The sequence below is a fragment of the Typopeltis vanoorti genome, chromosome 1 (assembly GCF_054136105.1).
Source record: "Typopeltis vanoorti isolate ZY-2024b chromosome 1, IOZ_Tvanoo_1.0, whole genome shotgun sequence".
Lineage (NCBI taxonomy): Eukaryota > Metazoa > Arthropoda > Arachnida > Uropygi > Thelyphonidae > Typopeltis > Typopeltis vanoorti.
In genome coordinates this window covers 187,788,871-187,807,717 of record NC_143549.1, presented here as the reverse complement: position 1 = coordinate 187,807,717, position 18,847 = coordinate 187,788,871, and the positions used below count along the sequence as shown (strand labels likewise).

The 18,847-nt window shown below is 37.6% G+C and overlaps 1 protein-coding gene across 1 annotated transcript in view; it reads right to left on the bottom strand.

The window, feature by feature from the left end:
* The window catches only part of LOC150110712 (uncharacterized), a 60,983-nt gene that overhangs the window by 30,875 nt on the left and 11,261 nt on the right, over positions 1-18,847 (bottom strand). The window contains exon 2 of the mRNA XM_090395863.1: positions 3,250-3,300. Within this exon, the coding sequence (XP_090251989.1) occupies positions 3,250-3,300 (51 nt within the window). The remainder of the gene's footprint in view (positions 1-3,249; positions 3,301-18,847) is intronic.

Here is an 18,847-nt window from a genome sequence, read left to right as displayed (position 1 = left end):
TTTGGAACATGCTCTCCTCTAAACCTCGAACCTGCCCTATCCCTCTAGTATTAAAATTTACTCCTCCACGATGAAATACACCAATAAAGTGTTCATTGAACAATTCCACTATGTCCTCTGCATCAGTCACTCTATTCCCATTTCACCTGCCTCCTTATACCTCTTCCATACCTCTTTTTCACATGCAGATCCTGTTTAATATTGTTTGTCATCCACTTTACACCATTTGGTGTAAAGTGGATGATAGTAGGGTTTTTTCTCCCAGAAACTCAGGTTTTTCATCCTGCATACAGACAAATCGGCCCTTCAGAACACACGCAATTTACAGACAAAAGATACTTGTGGTGGTGGTGGTGGTGGGCAGTATATGGCGCTGATGTAGTTGATTGGTAGTGGAGGTTCGGTAGGGTGGAGACGGAGAGTTATACACTAGGTGTACTCCCGCGATGAGTCTTCGAACTCCTTGGAGGTGTAGCGAATAATAATAATAAATTATGTCCTCTTCTTCACTTGTTGAATACCACTCACTATTGCTGCTAACAAATATTCCTTCACAATTTCTGAAGCACTAATGATATTCCAGCCTTCCAATTCCTCCCTCCATGAAACTTCCCCATGTTGATGTCTAAGACTATTATAATCCCCTGCCTCATAATTCCACATATGTTCCCGTCTCTTTGATACTCCTGCATGTCTGTTCATCTTCCACGTCAAAACCACATGGTCACTCTCTCCAAGTGGTGGGAGTGATATCATTTTAGTTATTATCAGTTCTTCTGATACTATGACCAAATCCAAAATTCTTGAACCTCTTGTTCCCTCTATTACATGTTGCCTAAGACATTTGTCCCTCAAGAATTCTGGAAATTCCATTCCCTTATTGCTACATGCATCTTCCTCTCTCCAATTTATACTGCTGTAGTTAAAATCTCCATCACAATCATTCTTCTTGCACTTGCCAAAGCTCAACTGTCTAAACATCTCCCATCATAAGCAGTACTTAACCATGCTTTCCCTTCCTATCTTGCCGAAAAATGCTGTACCCTGCTACTTCTATTCCTGTTATATCCTCTTCTGTCAACCATGTCTCAGTGATCCAGCAGCATCATAAGTGTAGCCACTCCCTTTATTCAACCCAGCAGTCACTTTCTGTAATAAAGTGACAAAGTTACTCAGGCAAGTCTCCTCTTTAAGCCATGCTTTCCAAATATAGTATCATATTCTTATCTATCCATTTCTGAATTTTGGCCTCAACCAACTTCTCCAAAACTTTCAACTTTATATAGATTTTATATGTAGACACTTTATATAGATTTAAAGTGGTTTTCTGATCTTTTCAGCCATTCTTAATCCTCAGCCGTGTGGTTCCATATATATATATCCTTTCCTCACAAAAGCCATCACAAAGCTGGTAACCACCCAGGTAATGTATATCAATGATACAGGAAATTATATGATTTAAAATATTCAGTTATTTGCTGATGGTGTAAAAATTAGATAAAGCAACAGCTAATAAGCATTATTATTATTATTATTAAGACCCCCATGGAGTCTTAGGAATGTAGGTCTTAGGAATTCAGCTTTCAGGGATGATCTGTTGTTCTCCCCCAATCTCCCACCATTTTATGAAAAACCTATGTTTTATCACATCCTCTTCCTCCTATCCACTAGACTGCAAATTGCATTGTCTTGATATTCAACATTCCAGATATTAGAATCCATCTTAGTCAATCATCCTGGTTCCTCTCCAACATCACATCATCCTGTGGAAAATCATGTGACCAAATCTGTGCACAGTAGTTAGTCCATATGTGACCTAATAAGAGCCTTATACAATGGAACCAGAATCTCCTTACTTCTACAAATCAGTGTCCTCCATATCATTCCCAGAATTAATTGTATTGTCCTCACAATTTTGGCAATGTGTCTTCTGAATTTTAGATCCTTATCCACCATCACCCCAAGAGCTCTTATTTCCTCTACTTCCAATAATATATCCCCACTAAGAGTAAATTCTATATCCCATCTTTGTTATCCAAATTTTAAAAACCTTATATTTCACAACATTGAACTGGTATCCCCACTCCCATTCAAGTCTTCTTGTAAGGCCACAAACATCTGCTCTACTCATAGTTCATTCCAACTTTACATCATCTGCAAACAACTGTATATCCCCATTCAAAACTTCCCAATATCATTTATATATAGATTAAACAGCATGATATAGAGATCTTGCCAAGTGATTTGAATAGATTGAATGTGTGAGCAATGGAGAATGGCTATCAGTTTAACGTAGTAAAGTGTAAGGTTATGAAAAGATTATCAGATGTGTACGACATCAATGAAACTGAGCTGCGGATATTAATGAGACTGGATTTGTGGATGTTGATGGACTGCAAGTTAAAGTTCATTTGTGGGTGCTGATAAGTCATATTGCAAAGGTGGCTAAAATAGCTCAGAATATTTGCTGACTGAAGAACACATTGACATGTAGAGATAAGGAGGTTATTATTCCTCATCATAAAGGTTTGATGTGGGCCCCCACATGTACCAGGCAGTCTGGTCACAGGTTTCTTGAGAATTTAGAGGGGGTGGAGAGGATTTAGAGAACAGTGACCAAGACAATAGCAGAACTCAGGGCCATATATTCCCATACAAAGAGAGAGTAATGCGATTTCCTGTGTAGAGGCATTTTTAACAGCTGAAGGCGAGCAGAGACTAAGCAGTACATTCCCTAGCATATTTGCATTTGATATTAACTTTAGAATTCACACTATTTTAAGCAACATGTATAGTTAGGATCAACAAGATGGCAGTGTTTGTCTGTCTGCTGAACTCTGCTTTCTAGAAGCCTGTGAAATCATTGGTAGCCTTGGACCAATTGTCACTCACTATTAAGGGTAGTTAGTTACAAAACTGGTTATACTAAAACAGCTTCTTCCTACTCCATTTGAGGAATAAACAGCATTAAATGATTTCTTCTGACTTCTTCAAGTGCAACTAAAACTTTATGTGGAAGATTCAATTAAGGAACCTTTCAGGTAATGTTCCCCTTCTGAGGATGGAGATCGAGTGTATGGGGAGAAAAATATCCCAAATTGTCATTCTATTACCAAATAACTGTAAAAGCTCTTTATAAAAATTCTGTTATTACCAAATGAAATTTTGAATTGCTGTAATAATTATGATTCTTGTCAATGTTGTATAGTGAAAACCAAGATATATATTCTCTCTTTTTATAGTACTTACCTGATCTTTCTCAGTTGGCTTGAGTTGTGGACACTTTCCCCACCTGACTTCCTGAAACATTAAAAAAAGTTCATGGTTATTGAGTATAATAAATAAGCCATTTGTTGTTTTACTTCTTTTATATAAAAAATCAAGTATAGATTCAGGGGAGAATTCTCCATGCTTGCCGCAAGCTCATTAATTGAGAAAGAAGTAACATTTGTTAATAAATGCATGCATTTATAAGCATTCCATTTAGGGTTTTATTTTTGTAGACAGAAGATGTCTTACAAGCTTGCGCAGCAATAATTGAGCTTTACATTGTGTATCATTGTGTATCAAAGGCCGATGCTTGCTCGTCCAGTCAAAGCTACCTTGGCTTGCTGGGTTGTAGGCGCTTCCAGGTCCTTGCTGCGGCACTGTGATTTCATGCGCGCTCATAACCATTTCCGCTCCCTTCACGTAGTCTTAAACACAGGCCATACGCAGTCAATGTAGCTCTAGCCAGTGAGCTTCAGCCAGCCTTTACAAGTGTGCATGTTGCTTGGGAAAAGCAAGTTACAACCAACTTTTTATGATGTTATTGACCAGTTCATAAAGAAGAACCATAGGGTAGAATTTGTATTCAAGTAGCTAAATTGAAAAAGATAGAATATCATTTGTAAAATAAATGTTGTATTTGTACAATTAAATGTACATAAATGTCTAAATATATAGTTATAAATGGTCAGTAATTCATTATTCCGCTAATCAGACTTAATCACACCTCTCACTCCCTGAATGATAACAAGAGAAAGTGTGAATTTCAAGACCAGCATTCGCCCCTGTATAGATTAAGATCATCCAACTGATGGTACTAAAATAAGAAAAAAATTCTCTGAATCAATACGCTTTGAAAAATTATTTCAAGACCAAGGAAAATGACGTATGAAACTAAAACTTCTAGTCCAAATTTCCTTTTGAGGAGGAAACTGATGATGAAATCAGATTCTATGGATGAGTGTGTAAAAGCCCGTTTACCACTAACAGGTGGGGAGTTCAAACTGAGCATAAGCATATAGATGTTTGTAAACTGTTTCCAGCTTTGAAAATGTTTTGGTGTTATCTAAAAAAGTTACATTGTCCTTCAATTAAGCAAAGAGTATGCTGTTATTGCCCACTTTGATCACTACTTGATTAATGTGGAAACTTGACTCAATAAGAGAAAATGGAGTTAGGTAGTACATGGTTTCCATCTGAATCATTTTTCACTCTCATTACTAATTATTATATATCCATATCATTTTAGAACAGTTTTTGCGAATAGAATCGACAGAAAAATAATAAAATTATTTAATTTTGCACAAAACTCAGATTTAATCATTAGATCATATTTATGGTTTAATGAAAATTATAAACTCTGTGGAAATAACATTTTCATCCATAGTGCTAGGATGTTTGAAGAAAGATCACTATTGGTTTGATTCTATTCACCAATCAAAGGAACTTTTTCCAGCCTTTCTTTAGCTGGTACTTGAGGTGGTTCAATCCCTCCATAGGCAAGTAGGATTTTAATTCTCAGAAACTCTTGTTAACCCTCCACCTCAAGTATCAACCATAGAACTCATAATGTGACTTATGAGTTCCCCTTATCATTTTTTTAATTATATAATTATTCTTATCATTACTAATATAGTAATGTCCATGGAGTCAGTAGACATCATGGGAGGCCCACTTGAAAATCTACTCCTCACACTCTTTACCACACCTTTACTCATTACACAAGCAGTTCTGTAATACCACCCCCCCCTCTCTCTCTCGCTCTCTTGAAAAAACAGAATTTAGCGAAGGCCTGAAGGATGGTGAATGGCTGTCTACTTGCCTTCAAAACATTATGACTAAAGGAACCACACTTACTTTCTCTGGGGCATCGGTTCCCAACCAGTGGTACGCATACCCCTGGGGTACACAAAAAATAATCAGTAATGGTGGAAAAACCTCATTTCCACTATTTTACATTAAGATAGGCACCGAACAAAAGTGTCAGTATTTAAAAACAAGGGGTACAATTTATAGAAATGGGTTTAAAAGGGGCACAAGTGGAAAAAAGGTTGGGAACCACTGCTCTAGGGGAATAAAAAAGCATAAGAGGATTTGTTTTATTTTATAAATCAGAAGCTGTATAAGAAAAAAAAACAAGTAATGCCTTTTATTCCCTTATAGGGAGTAGGCAAGGACATTTTAGCCCCATCTGACTTTTGGAGACAGAGTGGACAGTACAATTTCCACTGGTAGCCAATCAGAGATAGCTGGCCCAAGACTAACTGATTATAAGCAGCATCCAATGAAGAGACGATTGACATGTGTTGCCATCTAGGGTCCCTAACCTAACGCAATATTTTATTGTCTGAAACGGTGTGGATTCTACAGTTGATTTTATGGGATGAAAAATTCAAGTTTCTGGGAGAAAAAACCTAATTGCCCATGCCAGAGATCAACTAACTCAGGAACTGGTCAAAGAAAGGCTTAGAAAAAATTCCTCTAGTCAGTAATTAGCCTAGAACCTAAGTCTTTCTTTGGGCAGTCTAGTGCAGAGAATGCAAATGCCACTTCCAATAATGCACACAGTCTCATTAAAGCTGATATTGATGGTAGATAGACTTTTTATCCACATTATGATGTAGCATTACCAGAATACGATAAGATTGCATTTCACTCGTTTTTATTCTGAGCATCGGCAACTTCTCTTTCACTTAGAACAAGTGAGAGTTCTTTTTAATCTGATTAACGTAATCACCTTCAACTCACATTTGCAGATAATACAAGTAATAGTAATCTTCAAGAGAAACAGAAATGCACTCAAATGAAATTGCACAATGGAAGTCTTTTGCCACGGTATGACAGTGAAATGTTTAAAAGGAGAGCCATAATTGCGAATGACTTTATGCATGGGTTATGTATGACGAGTGGTGTGGAATGAGTTTGATGGACGAAAGGATCTATATAAGATGGATGGCTTGCATTTGAATGGTTACAGTGTAAGAAGACTTGAGAAAGTGTTGCTGAATGTAGTGGATGTGCAAATTCAGCGAAACTAGATTTGTTAGGGGGGGGATTAGATATACAGTCCTTATGGAGGCAGTTGAATGTAAGAATGAATATAATATGCCAGAGCAAATAAGGACAACAAATCTGAGTGGGATAGTTAATATAAAGCATCAAGGTAGGGTTGGGGCTAATGGGGGTCTTAAATTCATGTACACTAATACTAGGAGTATTAGGAACAAGAAGGAAGAGTTTTTGGCCATGGTTGGCACTTCCAGACCACAGGTTATAGGTATTAGTGAAACATGGCTGACTGTAGATGATATAACTAGTGGGATTGAATGTGATGGATATAGTGTGTTCAGGAATGACAGAGAGAATAAAATGGGGGGAGGAGTATTGTTGATGATAGCTGATGAGCTCCAGCCAAGGAGAATAGAAGTTGAATTGCAGGATAGAGAAAAGAGCACATTTGAGGCCATTTGGTGTGAGATTGTGGCTAGCAGAACTAAATATACAATTGGGTGCTGCTATAGACCAGGTAATGGAAAAGTTGGTGGTGACAGTATGCACAAGCAAATAGAAGAAATGGGTGGAAGGAGGGTGATTATTATGGGAGATTTCAACTATGGTCGCATTGATTGGAGTGAGGAGAGGACACACGGAAGGAAGGAACTAGATTTTATGTGGTTATTAAGGGATAACTATCTGCGACAGCATGTAATGGAAAATACTAGGGGTCAGAGAGTGCTTGACCTAGTAATTACATCTGAGGATTTGGCTGTAACAAATATGACCACATTGCCACCAATCGGTGAGAGCGATCATAGGGTCTTAACTTGGGAGGTGGCTAAAGGTGTAGAATTTTCAATTAAGACAGGGTACATATGGAATTATCGGGCTGGAAAGTATGACAAGCTTAGGAGTTTGATTGGTTCAGTGCCATGGCAGGTACAACTGCAAGGACTAGAAGTTGATAGTACATGGGGGGGTAGTTAAGAAGTGCTTGCATGAAGCAATGGCTGACTGTATACCTAGAGTCCGAATAATAAATCAAGTAGGGGTTAAATGGATGAATAACACCATTAAGCTTGAGCTGCAAAAAAAGAAACAACTATGGAGGGAATTTAAGGAGAAGGGTGACCGGCAGGCACATGAACGGTATAAAGCGCAGGCCAGAAGGGTGACGAGTGTGGTAAGAAAAGCAAAAAAGGATTACGAAAGAACATTGGCCATGCAGGCTAAAGAGAATCCTAAAACAGTTTTTTAGATATGTAGCAAGTAAGAGGAAAAATGTACATGGCAGATTGATTTTAAAGAATGCCGATGGTAGGGAGGTAACTGAATCAGTTGAGATAGTTGAGTTACTGAGTGAGCACTTTGCAAGAGTATATCATCCAGGTGGTGACATTGCAGAAACGAATAAACCAGTAGATTATACGGGAATTGTGGTTAATGAAGTGGAGGTGAGTAGTCTATTGCATAACCTCAATGTCAATACATCTGTGGGATTGGGTGGTATACCAGCTCGTGTTGTACGAGAAGCAGCTAAAGAATTGTCAGTACCCTTGACCATTTTGTTTAATTTGAGTCTCGGGTCTGGGTTAGTCCCGAGCGGGTGGAAAGAGGGGAAAATAGTTCCAGTGCATAAAGGTGGTTCCAAGACTGCTGTTGTAAATTACCGACCGATTAGCATATCAGGAATCATTGTCAAGGTCTTAGAGAAATTAGTCAAGAAAAGAATACAGGATTGGATAGATGAAAATGGGATATTGTATGGGGGACAACATGGTTTTGTGAAGGGTAGATCATGCCTCAGTAACTTGCTCACGTTTTATAACACAATGACGGCTGAACTGGATAGGGGTAATGGGTTTACAGTGATACTACTGGACCTTGCCAAGGCCTTTGATAGGATACCACATGGAACCCTAATCAGTAAACTGGAGCAGATGGGTATAGATATAGGGTTGGTGAGATGGATAGGAGGGTGGTTGAAGGAGAGATATCAAAGAGTGGTTTATTCAGGAGTGGAGTCTAAAAGACGTCTTGTGACTAGTGGAGTGCCACAGGGCTCTGTTCTTGGACCACTGCTTTTCAATTTGTTCATCAATGATATTGGAAAGGATCTGAGAGGAAGTGTTCACTTGTTTGCTGATGATGCAAAGTTGGGTAGAGCAATTGTGAGTGCACAGGATGTCAAAATTTTACAGGATGATTTGGATAGTTTGGAGGACTGGGCTAGGAAAAATGGATGTCAATTTAATGTGGCAAAGTGCAAGGTTATGCACTTTGGGGTGAAAAGAATAGCAGCAGTATATCGCATTGGTGGAACCATACTCCAGGAGATTGATGAGGCCAGGGATTTGGGAGTGTTGGTGGATAGGGAGTTGAAGTTTAGGGGGCACATTGCAAAAGTAACTAAAACAGCTCACCAAATCACTTGGCTTCTGAAAAATACTTTAACATGCAGAGACGAACAAGTTGTTGTTCCTCTGTATCTAGCCTTGATAAGATCCCATCTGGACTTCTGTGCCCAGTTATGGGCACCAGGTTTCTTCGTGATGGGGAGGAAGTGGAGAGGGTCCAGAGACGAGTGACCAAGATGATAGCAGGTCTGTGGAATGAACCTTATGAGAATAGGTTGAAGATTTGTGGGTTGCAGAAATTGGACGATAGGCGAAGGAGGGGTGATATGATTGAGACATTCAAATTACGGAAGGGTTTTTATAAGATTGATCCAGAAGATATTTTTGAAAATATGACTGGTGGTGGGAGGACTAGGGGCCATGCATGGAAGCTGGGCAAGAGCGTGGTTGACAAGGGTGTTAGAGCTAGGTTCTTTACTTGGAGAGTGGTAAATGAGTGGAATAAGCTTCCAGAGTCTGTTGTGGGTGCTACGACCGTGAATGAGTTCAAGGCAAGGTATGATAGATACTGTGTGAATGTTGAATAGTTGTTCTTGACATGATGTTAGGGCCTCCCTCGATGAGTCTGTCGACTCCTTGGAGTTTCCCGGAACAATAATAATATTAGAAGTAAACTAAATTTAATTTCAATGTTTTATTATAGCAACTATAACTTTTATAGTTGCTATAAATATAATTCCGTAGATGTGCATCATAATTAGGCTTACCATACATCCCGGTTTGACTGGGACTGTCCTGGTTTGAAGGTATGGTTCCAGCCAGTTTGTCATTTTGTCTCAGTTATTTGGTAAAAATTTAAAAGTGCAGAATATACACGCAGTACAAAAAGTGCAGCCTTGGAAAATGGCGATTAGACAACACGAATACCCCACTTTGACTCTGGCCTGTACGCTGCATCGCGAGTCATTGTTGAGCATGTGCGATCTTAGTTGAGTTTAGATTGCGAGTCGGTGTTTCTTTTCGACATATTGTTTGCGATTTTTTTTTACTTCATTAAATTGATTTAACCCCAAAATGCCAAAAAGAAACTGTGTTTACAGATGAATTAAAAAAAGGATTATCCGTTTTTGAAAAAAGTTTGATCACATTGACAAATTGAAATGTGAACAGTGCTCTTCAGAATTTTTTGTGGCTCATGGTGGGTGTTGGGACGTAAAAAAATCACTTGACATGTGCGAAACATAAAGCTAGTCTAGCAGCATAAGGAACTTCCTCGAAGATATTGTCATATTTTAAAGGTGCCGATCCAAGTGACCAAGAATTTTTAATAGCTGCTAAAGAAGTACCTTTTGCATTTCATGTTGCTATTCCCAATCTCAGCTTTAAGTCTGCCGATTGTTCATCTAAACTGATATCAAAGCTTTTTGAAAAAACAAAGTTTAGGCTGGGTTGAACAAAATGTGAAGCTGTCGTTGTTAATGTGATTAAGCCACTGTTGTTTCAGCAACTTTGTGAAGATTTAACAAAACAAATTTTGTGACAATATCAATTGATTCTTCCAACAGGAAAGAATTTAAAACTGTGCCATGTTTTGTGCGGTATTTTGCATCAGATTGTGGAGTAAAAGTTAAACTTTTAGACTTTCAATCAGTTCCTGGTGAAACTGCAGAAATACTGACAAGCCATTTAATGTCAGTTATGAAAACTCATAATATACACGCAAAAAAAAATCATTGGATTTTGTGGAGTGAACTGCAATACCAATTTTGGGGTTGTGAAACAGAGGAAAAAACAATATTTAGTCGATTGAAGAAGGAACTAGGAAGAAATATTGTGGGCATTGGTTACGGTGCTCGCATCCTTCACAACTGTCTTCAAACTGCAGTTGATGTTCTACCTATTGAAATAGAAGCTTTTTGTAGTCAAAATTTATAATATTTCCACATTTGTGCGGTTCGAGTCACTCAACTAAAAGCGTTCTGTGAATTTGTAGATGTAGAGTATAAAAAGGTTCTTCAACATACCAACACCCGTTTTCTTTCACTACTTCCAGCTATTGACAGAATATTTGAAATCTATGAGGGATTGAAATCATATTTGATTTCGCAAGCGTACTGTCCGGTGATGATAGATAAAACAGTTCTTTGATAATGATTGTGGTGAAATCGTATTTGTGATTTGTGCACAGGCAACTCAAATTGTTTAACAAATCTATCTTGATTATGGGAAGTACAAATCGAGTGCAACAGATATTGTCATTGAACTTAGAAAATTAAAAACAAATCTTGGGGAAAGGCGTGATAATAAATTTATACCTCAAGAAGCAAAAATATTTTTAGAATACTGGAAAATAATGGAAGTATTAATATTAATACAATACTACAAGAATTTACAAAATTTTATGACCGATGCCTTTCTAGCTTTGGGAAAACAGTTTTGGTGGAGCAGAATCTTTTACTTGGATAAACAACAATGAATTAACTGGAAATTGAAGCTTCAGGTGAAAAAAATTAATGAAACTTGCAAATAATGCAATAAACATGGATGAACTGTTCGATGAAGTGGTGATTGCAAAAGCTTTTTGGTCGGCAAACTGACATTTTGGAAAATACAAGTGGCGAAGAAAGATGGATACAACTATTCAGTCATTTCAAAGAAAACATTTCATTGCCCAATCTTGTCCAAATTATAGAATACATTTTCAGCTTGCCAGGCACATCTTCACCTGTTGAAAGGATATTCTCAATAATGAATAACATATGGTCTGAAGAAAGAGATAGAATGGCTGAATCAATAAAAGCTGGATTGCGCTGCAAACTAATAGTGAACTAAATTGTAGTGAATTTTTCGACGCGATTAAAAATAAAGAATTTTTAAAGCAAGTTCACGCTAGTGATAAATATTAATAACTTTGTAATAAGTTATGTTCAGTTAAGAGTATTTAAAAATTATTACTACGAAATGTGAGCCTGTGTAGCTCAGTGGATGTGGCGTTTGCGCACCACGGCGCTTGGCCGCACGAAGGAAGACTTGGTTTCGAGTCTAGTCGGCGACTAGAGGAAATTTTTCTAAGCCCTTTTTCGACCGGTTCCTGAGTTAGTCGATCTCTGGCACGGGCAAGCGGGTTTTTCCTCCCGGAAACTCGGGTTTTTCGTCCTGTAAACTCAAGAAAATCGACCGTAGAACCCACATTATTTCAGACATTAATTATATTGTGTTAGGGACCACGAGATAGCGGCACATTTGAGCCGTCTCTCTTCACTGTGTACCGCTTAATTATTGATAGCCTTGGGCCATCTATCTCTGATTGGTACCAGTGGAGATTGAACCGCCCACTCAGTCTCCAAGTTAGATGGGGCTAAATGGCCTCGCCTACTCCCCGTATACGGGAATAAAAAGGCGTTAGCTGATTTTTTTTGTTTGGTTAACCACTCGTTATTTAGCCTTTTGAATCATAACTACTTAGCGTAGAAGGCGTTACTTTCTGTTTTGAGCAAACTCTTAAAAATGTCCCGGTTTGATTAAAAAATTTTATGGTAAGTCTAATCATAATGTATCTCTGAAACTTTCCCAGTCTGTGTAGCGACTTTCCCATAATGCATATCTTTCCTGAAAGCTGGATTGCGCTGCAAACTAATAGTGAACTAAATTGTAGTGAATTTTTCGACTTGCCCATAATGCATATCTTTCCTGAAAGATATGCATTATGGGCAAGTCGCTACCCAGACTGGATTCAATCTTTATTGAGAACTAAGGCAGCTGATGCAAAGTATCAGTCTCTATATACAAACTGCCTAGTTATGAAGATACTTCACACGCAAATCCTTTATCCTTTTTTGTAAGCACTTATGCTTTATCTAAGTGTAACAAAAATGTAACAATAATGTTTTAGTAGTATATATGCTGTTTACTAACAAACTTTGATATTGGTATGGACTTATATCATTATTATTAAATTATATTCTGCAAAATATCTGTTTTAAATACAGAATGTATAAAAAATATCGAAATAAAAATACAAATGACAAAATACAGAAACATTATGCATATTTATAAAATAATCCATTATTATTATTATTAAACTGTGTAGTGAATTGTGTGTTGAATTACTACATTGTATAGTGAATTATATGCGCATTCCTGCCTATCCATATGTAACCAAGATGGATAAATATTTATCTAGTTTTAAAAAGTTCATTATCTAATATTTATGTGTAAACACTCTGTATGACAATAAATCTTGTTATTCTAAAAACAAATTATTCTGTCACCTCTATGGAGTTTAGAAGACTCATGGCAGGAGACCCAAACTGTCCACACAAATTATCATGCCTCTCCTTGAATCCATTAACAGACAAGGCACTCACCTCACAACTGACGCGCATCCCATTCCACTCATTCACAACAACTCTCCAAGAAAAAACTCTCGACCTCACAATACCTACTGACCATACCTTTATTCAACATCCAGGGATGATTCACCTTCAATCTATCCTCATATGGAACATTCCACAGACCACTCACAATCTTAGTCACTCGCCTTTGAATCATCGCCAGTGCTTCCTCATCCAAGAAACCCAGGGAACTAGGTTTGAGCACAGTAGTCCAGATGTGGGCATATCAAGGCCTTATAAAGAGGAATAACAACTTCTTTATCTCTACTTGTTAATGTGTTCTTTAATAGCCAAGTAATCTTATGGGCTACCTTAACAACATGTCCTCTAAACTTTAACTCTGTCTAACACCACCCCTAAATCACTAGCTGCATTTATTTCCTGTAGTAAAGTGCTATCAATGTGATACATGGCTTGTAATCTATTTATTCCAAAGTGCATAACTCTACATTTCTCCACATTAAACTGACACCCATTAACTTTTGCCCATACTGACAGCCTATTTAGATCATCTTGCAAGCTGTCCACATCACCTTGGTTAACTATTACTCTGCCTACTTTTGCATCATCAGCAAACAACTGAATATTTCCTTTCAGGTTATTTCCTATATCATTTACATACAAATTAAACAATAGTAGTCCCAGCACACACCCCTAGTCACCTATTTTTGCCTTGATTTTGTCCCTCCATATACCACTTTTTGATATCTGTCCAGCAGCAACCCTCTTATCCACATAACTAGTGTCATATCCATCCCCATTTGTTCTAATTTGCATAATTCCATGAAGTATTCTGTCAAATGCCTTTGCAAAATCCAGCAGAATCATCGTTAGCTCCTGCCTTTTAGTCTGAGCTATAAAGGGCATGAGCAACCCTTCAGGATGCCATGCTGCCCTTCATACAAGTATCATATCTTTATCCACCCATTCTTGAATTATCTTTTTGACCAATTTTTCCAGTGCTTTTACCACCATGCCTGAGATACTGATTGGTCTATAATTTGCAGTCTTAGAATCCGCTTTATGCAAGGAAATTATTTTGCCCTCTACCTACTCCCTTGGAACTCGACCAGAGCTGAGACTTAAATTAACGAACCTGGTCAGAGGCATTGCCAGTTCTCTTGAACATTCTCACAAGACCTGAGATGATATCCCCATCTAATCCCATAGCTGTATTTACATTGAGATTTTCAGATGTCCTAAGAATCGCCAATTTATCCACCTCTGTTCCCATATATGTTAAAGCAGTAACCTCACTTGGATGATATACCCTTGCAAAGTGGTCACCCAGTAACTCAACTATTTTATCTGCTTCTATCACTTCGTGACCATCAGCACTTATTAAGGGTAATCTTCCATAGTCATTCTTCCTCTTACTTGCCATGTAACGAAAGAACTTTTGGGGATATCCTTTGGCTTGCTCGACCAGATTCCTCTCATAATCTGAATTTGCCTTCCTTGCCATGCTGGTTACTTTTCTTAAGGATGAAAAATTAGGGTTTTTCATTTCGCCTATGGGCGAATGCCATGAGAATACACACAATTTACAGGTAAAAGATACTTTCGTTGGTGGTGTAGGTAGATGGAGTTGACGGTAGCAGTGTCGTTTTGTGTAGTTGGAAATTTAAGTACAGTATTAGGGAAAACGGTGAGATACGTGTAGTGTAGTAGAGTACCCTCCAGTGTTGAATCATTGGACTCCTGTAATAATGAAAATACTAATTTATTCGGCAAATTGTATGACAAAATCGAGAGTGATTTACCATGAGTCCTGAGACTCATGGTAAATTTGAATCAACAATTCAAACAAAGAGCCTGTGTAGCTCAGTGGATGTGGCGTTTGCACACCACCGCGCTAGGCCGCACGAAGGAAGTCTTGGTTTCGAGTCTAGTCGGCGACTAGAGGAAATTTTTCTAAGCCTTTTTTCGACCGGTTCCCGAGTTAGTCGATCTCTGGCACGGGCAAGCAGGTTTTTCCTCCCGGAAACTCGGGTTTTTGGTCCTGTAAACTCAAGAAAATCGACCGTAGAACCCACATTATTTCAGACATTAAATATATTGTGTTAGGGTTAGAGACCACGAGATGGCGGCACATTTGAGCCGTCTCTCTTCACTGCGTACCGCTTCATTAGTGATAGCCTTGGGCCATCTGTCTCTGATTGGGTACCAGTGGAGATTGAACTGCCCACTCAGTCTCCAAAAGTTAGATAGGGCTAAATGGCCTCGCCTACTCCCGTATATACGGGGAAAAAAAAGGCGTTAGCTGATTTTTTTTTTTTTTTTTTTTTTTTTTTTTTTTACAATTCAAACAATCAAACCCAATGAACATAAAATCCGAGAAAGTGTTTGTTGCTGGGTCAACGGCAAGTGCAAAGTTCGTTGCTCGTGTACGCAATTTTCTAAGAGAAAAATGAAGAAATTTCTAATGATTTGGAAAGAAGATGCACTCAAACGAAAATTCTTTTGGATGGAAATCTTATTAAACAAAAAACTCAACATTTATAATGCAGACCAGGTGTTCAATGCTGATGAATCATCCGGGTTATATTGGAAAAAATGCCAAAACGGCCTATATTTCGAAAAATGAAAGATGAGCTCCTGGATTCAAAGTTTCCAAAGACAGAATTATTCTGTTTTGTAGTAATGCATCAGGTGATTACATGACAAAACTAATGTTTATTAACCGATCCTGAAATCCTCGTGCTATGAAAGATTAAAATATGCACTTATTTTAATCTTTCATAGCACTAAAACATTTATACATTATGTGCAATGAAGCTTAATTACAATTTGTAATTTTTATAATTTTATACTATGTATTTGTGTCATAGTTTATATGTTTTCTTAACTTACATGAATTACCTGAATTAAATAAAAATATTTTTTTTGTTGGATATGTCATTGTTTATATATTAAAAAAAAAAAAAACGATTTCGGAACATAATCCTACTTTCTGTATGTGATCTGAATCTCGCATAATGCGATTTATATAACGCGGCATTTCTATGGAACCTAACATCAGCGTTATACGAAGGTTACCTGAAATTCATTATTCCGATAATCAGACTTCAATCGCACCTCTCACTCCCTGAATGATAACAAAAGCAAGCGTAAATTTCAAGCCCAGCATTCGCCCCTGGTTAACAGCAACAGCCGTGCCTCAGTTAACTTCATAGATTACAGCACTGCCATTCATCAAAGCTTCCACAGGTTTCGACCTTCAGTGAGGTGTCGTCAGTGGGAGCCAGACCCGTGAAAAGGTTGAAATAATGCAGAAGTCATATATATCTCATATACAAGTTGACAAAAGGTGCTTGACCTCCTTAATAAAAAATCTCTGGATGAGAGAAAGATGTAGAAAGTTTTTTACCTTGGGCAGGGACAGCTCATGCATAGACACTGCAGCGCCCCCAATTTTTCTCGATATATAAATATATTTATTAATTTATTTATATTTGCTTGTAATATTTAATTTTATCATCAACAATCCTATACAATTCTCTTATTTTGTATAAAAAATAATAAAAATTCATCTTGTAGCACTTAGGAGGGTGAAGGACGCTAGCAGCACTGTGTTTACTACAGTCATATTGCTAGTATTTGTTTCGCGCGCAAGCATATGCACGTCATAGTGAGATGCGAGCTATTAGCGTAATGTGGCGCAGTTCCACTGTTGTTTATATGCAGTTTGCGCCAGTAGTAGTGTTCGTAGTGCTTATCGTATTTATTCCGTCTCTTTAAATATTTGGACATTGCAATTAAAGACATTTGTTATAGTTTTATTTTAGAACATTAGTGGGGTTATGATAATGGATTTAATTTTGAATTATACCAAACTGTATAATTTTATCGATAATAAACAATATTTTTTCATATTTAATTTTTACCATAATTTTGATATTTTATCCAAACACGAATACACTGTACTTACAGAGTGTATGTATATTTCGAAAGTTGCAGCACCCCCTCCCCCCACGATTTCAAGCCACGAGCCGCCACCGACCCGACCGTGGGTGTATTATACGTTAAAGATACCAAGAAATTTTATACTTGGTTTTAATCCTTTTCCCAAGTAGGCAAAACAAAGTTTCGGGCGTAAAATATATTCATGTCTGAGCTACTTGTATATAGAGCTTGATGACTTCATATCACTTGCCTTGATATGTATCCCATAATGCAAAGCAACCCCCCCCCTTTCAGGCATGTATAATGCAATGTATAATAGGAAGGGCCACTACCCAGACCGGTTTGTTGCTTTGCATTATGGGATACATACAAAGGCAAGTGATATGAAGTCATTAGTCTCTTCGGAAAAGGATTAAATCCAAGTATAAAATTTCTTGGTACCTTTAACGTATAATACACCCAAGGTAAAAAACTTTCCACACACATACACACTCCTGTGTGTGACTTCGCCGGTTCATTGATTTATAAGTAAGAGTTTATAAGGCAGAAAACTGGAATAAGATGGTAACAATTATTTAAAAAACACGTTTCATCCTAATTATAGGATTTCTTCACGTGTAAACAAACAGTAAAGACTAACAAAGGCGACGACCATTATGCAGTTATAGAAGAGACTGGTGTTTTTTTAAATATTTCTAATTGCTCGTTACATTGTTTAGTACGTTGTGTGTGTTTACGCATTTGAGTACACGCGCTTGGATAACGATGGTTAGGATTCATTGGATAGGATCCGTCAAACTGATACTTGGGTTTATATTTAGATGTTTTGGATCCAATGCCATTTCCAAGAATTCCCAAATTTTTCTCTCAGTTATGTCAAGGCAACGGTGTAAGACTTCAAATTTATCCCATAACACTTGATGTCTGATCCGAAGCGTCTTGTAGGGCAGCTTAAGAGAGTACACGTGATGACAGGGCTGGGGCCCTCACTCCTTCGGTATTCAATATCTCGGACGTGTTCTTCAATACGTTGCTCGATGGATTTTTCTGTCTATCCATAGTAAGGTGACCTACATTCGCACCATAGCCGATAGACTAAGTGGGCTATGACGAGGTTTCGTGGATCGGAGTAGTGATCTCATCTTGCTAAAGTACTCGTAGATGAATAATGTTTTGATTTTATGTTAAGTATTTTTGCCAGTATGGAAATAGAGCTAATATATGGAAGAATGATGGAGCTTCTGTTTTTCTCGTCATTAGAAAAATCTCTCATCTAGTGTCAGTTAAAGTCGTTTTAGATTTAATGCAGTCATTATTGCCATTTTGGTGATTTTTAAATCGAGTTCTTTAGCTAGTTCATCCTTCTGAGTAATGAGTCGATGGATTCTTGCTCCTAGTGTCGAAATAATACCCAATTTTTGAGGTCTATAATGATGGGCATAGGCATGCTAATATCTGTCAGTATGTATTAGCTTTCGAAATATAGACTTTTAATTTATTGATTACTTAGTTTAAGATCCAGAAATGAGAGTGAACCATTCGATTCTAATTCATAGGTGAATTTTTGTTATTGATTGAAATAATCATGAAAAAGCAGAAATGGAGGTAGTCCATGGTTCCAGACTAAGAATATATCATCAATATACTTTTTCAATAATTTACACACACGTTATGCAGTAATATAGCCTTCCCTCAATGAGTACCTGACTTCCTGGCGGTCTCTTAATAAAAATAATAAAATAAACTGAGATTGTGCCTGCGTAGCCTTGTGGTAATGTTTCTATAATGATAAATAGCCAGAAAAAATACAGTTATAGGTTCGACTCTAGTTTTCAACTACAGGAACTTCCTCTACGTCTTTCTTAAGTCGATTCTCAAATTTTGCCAAACAAATCTTCAAATCGTCGGCAGCCATGAACTTCAACT